This window comes from Heloderma suspectum, chromosome 1, assembly GCF_057233095.1.
Source record: "Heloderma suspectum isolate Gila_16-S chromosome 1, 16-S_ref, whole genome shotgun sequence".
Lineage (NCBI taxonomy): Eukaryota > Metazoa > Chordata > Lepidosauria > Squamata > Helodermatidae > Heloderma > Heloderma suspectum.
Window position 1 is genome coordinate 288,189,567 of NC_139458.1, and position 8,309 is coordinate 288,197,875.

At 52.8% G+C, this 8,309-nt stretch overlaps 1 protein-coding gene across 3 annotated transcripts in view; it reads right to left on the reverse strand.

Moving 5' to 3' along the window:
- The window catches only part of HMGCLL1 (3-hydroxy-3-methylglutaryl-CoA lyase like 1), a 105,437-nt gene extending 97,686 nt beyond the window's left edge, over positions 1-7,751 (reverse strand). For all 3 annotated transcript variants that reach the window (XM_084830996.1, XM_084831014.1, XM_084831005.1), the window contains exon 1: positions 7,333-7,751. In XM_084830996.1, coding sequence (XP_084687122.1) covers positions 7,333-7,452 — 120 coding nt within the window. In that variant the 5' untranslated portion in view covers positions 7,453-7,751. The remainder of the gene's footprint in view (positions 1-7,332) is intronic.
- Positions 7,752-8,309: the final 558 nt, after the last annotated feature.

Below are 8,309 nucleotides of genomic sequence, written 5' to 3' on the forward strand. Positions count from 1 at the left end.
GATAGGCAGCCCCGAACTCGGAGGCAACCGCCTATCCAATGCAGGGCAGGAGAAGCACGGAGGGGATTGTTCCCTGCCATGCATTTGCAGCTAGACAGCCGATTTCCGCTGTCTAGCTGCAGCAAGGCGGAGTGGGGGAGGAGGCTGCCAGACAACACCTAGGATATGTTGTACCAGCATTTCCGCCTTCCCCACCCCGGAATGCCCCATTTTGGCCACTCCTCACTCTTCCTGTAAGCCCGGGGCTGTTCCACACTGCCTGTGAGGCAATGCGGAAGGATGGGGAAGGTTGGTTGTCTGGGAACTGACCTCGGAACGCAGGCTCCAAGGTTGGCTCCTGGAAAATCAGATATCCTATGGCCATCTAGCCACTGACTAGCAACCACAGGATTGCTCCCTCCAGGTATTATTTCCTAGTGAAGACTGCAACTGTATGACTGCTCCTGTAATCCATGTTTTTTTTAAATGTATTCAGTTGTAAGCATTATATCTAGGGATGGCGGAGAATTCTGCCACAGATTTCAGTGAGGCCAAATGCACTGGCATTCGGCTCCCCAAAATCTGTGGCGGAATGGCCCGCCCTCCCATGGATTCCCCCTGGGACAGCACTTACCTGGGGTGGATGCGGCGGATTCGGTGGCGGCAGCAGCTCCGGCGGCTGGTCTCCTGGCCAGCTACGGCTGGGCTGCTGCCACTGCCATTGCCATCCTTGCAGCCGTGATAGGCTACGTAAGAATTTACGTAGCCTATCACGGCTAACCCCTCCCCCCAAAAAACCCAGCATACGCAAATGGCGGCAGCTACGGCAGCCGCCATCTGCGTTCCCTATTTTTCGCCGATTTATCTTACGTAAATATTTACGTAAGATAAAACGGCGAAAAAATGGGGAATGCAAATAGCGTAGTGGGTGCTATTTGTGTCCCTTTATTTTTTGCCGTTCTAGCCTACGTAAATATTTACATAGGCTAGAACAGCGAAAAATAAAGGGGCGCAAATAGCGCCTACTATGCTATTTGCATTCCCCTTTTTCTCGCCGTTTTATCTTATGTAAATATTTACGTAAGATAAATCGGCAAAAAATAGGGAACGCGAATGGTGGCCGCTGTAGCCGCTGCCATTTGCGTACGCTGGGTTTTTGGGGGCGGGGTTAGCCGTGATAGGCTACGTAAATTCTTACATAGCCTATCACGGCTGCCTGGCTGGATGCAAATGGCGGCCACTACGGCAGCCGCCATTTGCGTCCGTAGCAGCCCGTCCGCAGCCGGAAATCCAGCTGCGGATGGCCCTGGCCGGCTGCTCCACGGCCTGGCTGTGGAGTGGAGATGGCCGTCGAGGATTCCAGGGAGAAGGACCGGATCGCCTCCCCCCCATCCCCCCCATCACGAAAGATTCCGCAAAAAGGTGAGTTTCGTACATCCCTAATTGTACCTCTGTTTGCCTTTTAGGTCTGCTTTGCTCTTGCCATTGTTTATATTTGATGTTTTTAACATGGTGTCTATCATTTATCAACAAGCAGTAGATAACAGAAATGTACCTGACACTATTACAATATATTATCAGTACGAGCAACATATCAATAACCTAAATGTTTCATCCTCAACAGGGCTTCAATGGAAAATATGCATAGATCTAAAAAGACAAGACGTCCCCAACAGTCATGGCTTTGGTATAGCAGTGCCATGGCAGGGTCAACTCTGGAGCAAGAGGATGGGGTGTTTTTCTTAGTCCAGTGTTAAGAACCCAATGCCCAACCCTGGGTTTTGCTGGTGCTGCACAAGAGAGCATTTTATGGTGCTCTAAAGTGTGCCAGCTACTATAAGCCATGCTTATAAAGTAGAATTCCCAGGGCTGGCATTAAGGACAGGCATTGTTGGGCACCTGCCAAGGGCCCACACCCCAGCAGGGGCCCACTGACAAGCCCCCTGGAGTTGCTTCTCCTCTTCACCACTGCAATTTGTTGTTCATCTGCCCCTCGCTCTGGCTCAGACGACTGTAGTGGTGGTGGTGGTGGTGAGAAAGAGGAGCAGTAGATGCCACTGCCAACTTGCTCATTGGCTCTCTGCCCATCAAGCAAACAAGTGGCAGCTATGATAAGGAAGAAGATGGGGAGCAAGAGCAGCTGGTCACAGCAGTGATGAGAAGGTGGACCAACTGAGGGAGTGGGGCCATTGAGGGTGCGTTGCCCAAGGGCCCTCAGAAACCTGGAGCCAGCACTGGGAATTCCCTAAGTATTTTTATCAGATTTTTAAAAAAACCATCAACAGATGTTCCCTGTGTACATCAGTGAACCCTTCAAAAGTTTAGGGATAGTCAGAATTTTGTTCTGAATTTATCCCACGACAAATGCTTGCATTTCATACATAATTTGCTAAAATGTTCAGCAACCCTCCATAGAGCTGGTGCCTAAAGAACCAGAGCTTGTAACTAAGGGAGCAATCCGAACGAGATAGATGGCCGCCTCTAAACTCGGAGGTGACTGCCTATCCAAAGCAAGGCAGGAGAGGCATGGAGGGGATCGTTCCCTCTCTGCCTCTCCTGCCTTGCTGTTTTTCGCTAGACAGATCTTTTCGGCTGTCTAGAGGTGGGGGGGGGGCGACTGGGAGAGGAAGCTGCCGTACGACACATTGGATGTGTCATATGTGCAGCTCCACTCTCCCCGCCCCAGAACGCCCCCCCCCGAACGCCCCTTTGCAGTCGCTCCGTGCTCCTCTTCCGAGTACAGAGGACAGGGCTTCTCCATGCTGCCTTGGAGGCAGCACAGACAAGGGGGGAGGTCAATTTTCCAGGAACCGACCTCAGAGCATGGGCTCCAAGGTCGGTTCCCGGAAAAGAGCATATCCTATGTCCCTCTAGACAGTATCTAGCGGCCATAGGATTTCTCCCTAAGAGTTTTAAATCCATAAACCAGCCCTGCATTTGAAATCATTTTCATTTCTTGCGATCATCATACACATTTCTAACCCTCACTGCACACACTCCTTAACTGGAAGTGGAGGACAAATGAAGTTCCAATACTCTTTTTGCAAAAACAAAACAAAACCCTGACAACAAAAGTAGTCCCTCTTCAGGGAGATTGTCAAACAAACCCAATCATGGACCCACTGAGTTCCCTTTAAAAAATTGCATGTATTACTTCCTAGGTAAGCCTACAACTCTTAAAATCTGAAGGGGCTGTCCCCAAGATACAGCTAGGGACGTACGGACCGTGTAAAATCCGCTCCGTCTGTGTTTCGTGGACTGTCAGGCACCTTTCATTCCGTCATCCACCCACAGACAGATGCAAATATTTTTTTCGTCATGTACACAAATAATTACATAAATATTGATGTATTTACATAATTTACCTCAGTACGGAACATTTAGTGTATTGTCCCCCATTCTATTCAGTGTTACCACAGCAGAAACTTACATATTTTTCTACAGATTTATATGCATAAATTCCGGGAATGTAAAAAAATCATCCAAAAAAAAATCATCAACAGACTCTGCGCGGCCTGAGGGGGTCGCTCCACAGCAGATTCCACAGGTCAGATTCTTAGAAATCCGAGCTCATTTTAATCCGTCTCGAATTTCTCCAGCATCCCTAGGTACAGCTAAGGAAGTAATGAGCTGTCCTCTGAAACCCTCCAATGTTCAGCTCTTGTATATTACTCAGCCAGGAGGCAAAAGTTGCTAACAGTGCAAACCAAGAGGCTGCGTTCATTGTGCCCCCCCCACTTCGCATGCAGTTTGGCCATGCTGGAGGGAGGGCGGTGCGGCAGCTGAATATTTTCCATGGGCTAAAGCTTATTTCTTGCATATCTAAATCTTCCCCCTTGGGAAATCTAAGGCGTTCCATGGTCCTGTGCTATGTGGCAGCCAACTGCCATCTCTCTCTTTTGTGTTGTTCATTCCAACCCTCACAATCTTGGATTAGAATGACTGTGGCCACCTAATCCTTTCTGTTTACACAACAAACCACAGAACAAGACTTTTTCATGATTTATGGTGTTGGGGGCTTGTTATTGGTACTGTGACCAAGTTTGAGAACCTCAGGAAAGGCAGCCTGATTAGCCAGCAAGATCTACAGTCGCAGGGGTCACGCTGTATACATCAAACATTGCTCTCATACTTGTCTCAAATGCCCACTTCTATTTTTAGAAATAATAGAAATTCAAACATAGATTTTTTTTTTTTAAGGCAAAGTTTTTTTATTCAGCAGTCCTTTGGCATATAAACTGGTCTGCTGCTGAACAGGGTTTTGATTGGTTGGTACTGTTTATTTTTTTACTGTTTCCATATGTTGTGTTTTTATGTTGTGTTTTAATTAAGATTTTGCTTTTAATCTGAATTTCAATGATAGCCACCTTCAGCACCATTTCTGGGCAGAAAGGTAGGATATTAATTAAGTAAGTAAGTAAATAATCAATATATATATATATACACACACACACACACACACACACACATGCAATTCAGCTTCATTATCCAGGTGGAAACCCCAACAAATTAATATTTATCCTTCCCTCTCTCTGCCCACAACATAGTAAAAAGATGGCCAAAAGTGGAAGGCCCAATTCTGGCAAAGGTTGGTGAGAAATGCTGCATCTGCTGAAATTCCTTGTATTCCACAACTATTAAAAACACAGGAGTCCAAATTGCATTTGTCTAGGGATTTCCTCATTCTGGCAGTTTTATCACAACCACTTTCTCCACTTCTAATCACTCAGATCTGTCCACACTACCGTGTTTAGTACACAAGCTGAGACGAGAGAGCTCAACCCTTTCCTCTAGTTAATATTCCCTTCCTCCCAGCTAGCTCAGCTAGCTGTGTCAATGCCCGACTCAAAGTTCCAGGTTTTGTGGGGTCTTTTGGCAACACACTCTTGGTGGGACCCCAACATCCTCCTCCACCTAATGCCCCACATACAGGGCCACTGGCTCACCTGGGAGAGAAGATAGGGTCTTTCCAGCACCATTGTCACTTGCTACCGGCGCTTGCAAACAAGCAGCAGAGATGGCCTCAAGAAGCAGCCACTACATCCGTTCCTACACCTGTGCTCCTTGTCTCTGGGCAACACAGTGGATGCTCTTTTTGAGAGCACTGTGGCTTCATATGGCACCACCCAGAGGGAGGCCACGCCATGCAGCCACCACAGCCTTCACTCCCTTGCACCTCTCTCTCTTGGTAGGGCAGCGGTGAGCCTCGGGACTCAGCAGGCCCAATCCTCACTGCCCAGAGTGAAAAGGCAAGCGAGGGAGCAGAGGTGGCTGGAAGGCGTTAGCTCAGGTGTGCACAGGTTCTCTCTGTCTCTCTCGGGGTGGCATGGTGGTTCAGTTTGTCCTTGCTGGGCCCAGTCCTAATTGACGCACTACCTAGAAGGAGAGAGCAGGCACACACAAGTGAGTGGATGCAGGGTGGCTCCTGCTCCTGCCTCTGCTTGCTTGCTTCATCCTCCACTTGCTCGGCTTACTGCCCTCTCTCTCTCTGGGTGGCACAGCAGTGAGGACTAGGCCTGCAGGGCCCAAATCCCAGTCATCCCACCACACCCCAAGGCTGAGCGGGTGAGGAATGAGCAGAGGCAGAAAGCGCCACCTCCAACACCACTCACTCCTTCTGGGTGGCGCAGCAAGAAGCTGCCACGCTGCCTGGAGAAGGCCCTTCCACCTGCCGCACCGCCCAGAGCAAGAGTGCAGATGAGCGAGTTCAACTGGTGGCAGCCTCCTCTCACTTGTCCACCTTCCCTTGGGGGGCAGTGATGGATACTGGGAGAGAGCGGGTGAGCAATTGAGGGAAGTGTGGTAACTGGAGGTATGTCCCCGTGGGCCCAGCTGCTGCAGAGGGAGAGGCCAGGTGATGGACCTAGGGGAGGCAGCAGATGCTCTTTGTCGCCATCACTCACTTGTACCCACAACTGGCAAGGAGCCGCCACCGACGCCACTCGCCTGCCCGCTTCCTCTGGATGGCAGTGCTGGGCTAGGGCTGGATCTAGGAGCCAAAGTCCCCCCCGCCCCCCTCCTATGAGCACCTAGAGAGCAGAGAGTGATGGGAACATCAGGACAGCAGGCACAAAGGCCCATTGTACTCCAGTAGCTGATGGTGCTAAGGCTTAAGGGGGTTTAAAACGCAAACCGGCAGGCGCTCAGGATATCTGTCTTAAAAACAAAAATCAGGATTGGGGATCGGTGTGGTTGTTGTTCTAACCTATCAGGAACGCAGAAGCAGTTGTAAGGCGTGGAATGGGGTTGTGGGGCAACAGGATGTTAGTCGTGTGCTTCACGCCCAATGGAATACACACAGCCATCTAGTCAGGCCCAGGGCCTAAAATTTCCTACCTACACCACTGGCCATACTCCCGCTGGAGGAAGCAGCTTCCTGCCATACTTCCTGGAGGAAGAGGGCAGTGAGCAAGCAGAGGCGGCTGGCTTGACAGGTAAGCGAGGAAGCGGCACGTGGGCTGCCTCCCTCTTACTCTAGGCAGGAGGCAACCAAGAGGAGTTGTTGTTGTTGTTGTTGTTCAGTCGTGTTCGACTCTTCGTGACCCCATGGACCATAGCACGCCAGGCCTTCCTGTCCTGCGCTCTCTCCCGGAGCGTGCTCAAGTTCATATTCATTGCATCCGTGATGCTATCTAGCCATCTCATACTCTGCCGTCCCCTTCTCCTTTTGCCTTCAGTCTTTCCCAGCATCAGGGTCTTTTCCAGGGAGTTTTCTCTTCGCATTAGGTGGCCAAAATATTGGAGCTTCAGCTTCATTATCTGTCCTTCCAATGAGCAGTCAGGGTTGATTTCCTTTAGGATGGACTGATTTGACCTCCTTGCAGTCCAGGGGACTCGTAAGAGTCTTCTCCAGCACCACAGTTCGAAAGCATCAATTCTTCGGCGCTCAGCCTTCCTTCTAGTCCAGCTCTCACAGCCAAACCAAGAGGAGGTATTGCCTCAAAGGTACAAAGAGAAGGGCGCGCGCGCACACACACACACATACACACACAAGCCGCGCGCGCAGACCTGAAGAGGCTCCTAGCGCGCGCACGCAGCCCGTGCCCGTGGTGGCAGGTGCACCCGATGAGCAGCCGGTCGGGCATCAGTTCCTGCCCCCCCCCTGCCCGCGGTGCTGGGGCCTTCATAAGAACCTACGAAGAGACTGCTGGATCAGACCGAGGGCCCGTCTAGCCCAGCGTTCTGCTCACGCAGTGGCCGACCAGCTGCCCGCGGGAGCGCCGCAAGCACGGCCTGGGTGCAACGGCAGCACCCCCCCACCCCTGTCCCCCAGCAGCCGGCGTGCGCGTCTCCCTGCCTCTGAGACCGGCCCCAGTGCCACCCGCTGGCTCCGGCCCCTGGGCCCTCGGGTACCTGGCCAGGCTGCTGCAGAGCGCCGGGCTGCGGCGGGGCCGCTTCGCCGATCCACAGCTGCTCCTTGAGGAGATGCTGGTAGCTGAGGCAGTGCTTCAGCGCGGACGGCACGTTGCCCATGGCCCAGCGGATGCGCGCCGCTCGCCTCCTCCGCAAGGTCGCCGCCGCCGCCGGAGCCGGGGGCAGCGGGGGCCTGGCGTCCGCCTCAGCCAGTCGGGGGAGACCTCGGGAGCGGGGGGCGCCTCTGATTGGATGAGAGGGCTGCTGCGAGTGCGCCGCGCCGGCATCCCTGTCCGCGGCCGGCGCGCGATGCGGCAGCGCGGCAGCCTCCGCGGCAGGGACGCGCGTAGGGAAGGGCGCGGGCCTGGCGGCGGAGCGGCCGCGCGTAGCATCACGGGCGCCGCGGCGCGCCTCGTTCCGCGGGCGGCTGAAGGCGGAGGACCGTGGCGGGTGCCCCCCCCCCCCGCACGCGTCCCTATCCCCGTCCCCGCATTTATTTCCTTGGATTCGTTTTGCGCTGCAGCGTCTTTCGGCAATATCGGCTCCTTCATCCAGCAGGCGGCGGTCGCGGAGCCTCTTTTGGCTGGGCGGCTGGCTGCGCCACGGCAGAAGGAGAAGGAAGGCAAGGAGTCGAGAAGAAATCCGCGTGACGTTGCGGGCCAAGCGGCTTGGCCTCGCGGCCTTTCCTCAAGGCCAGAGGCCAGGCCTGGGGCATGACGTCAAAGAAGAGAGTGCTTCCGAGAATGTGAAGAGTGCCCATGCGCATCACTACTGAGTATGCAGGACGCTGGGTTATATCCGGATATAACCCAGACCATGGTCCCATCCAGCTCAGTAGTGTCTACGGCTGAATCTACACATAGCGGATATACCGTTATTTATTTATTTATTGCATTTATACCCCGCCTTTTTTCCTCTTGCAAGGAACCCAAGGCGGCTTACATTATCCTCCTCCTCTCCATTTTATCCTCACAACA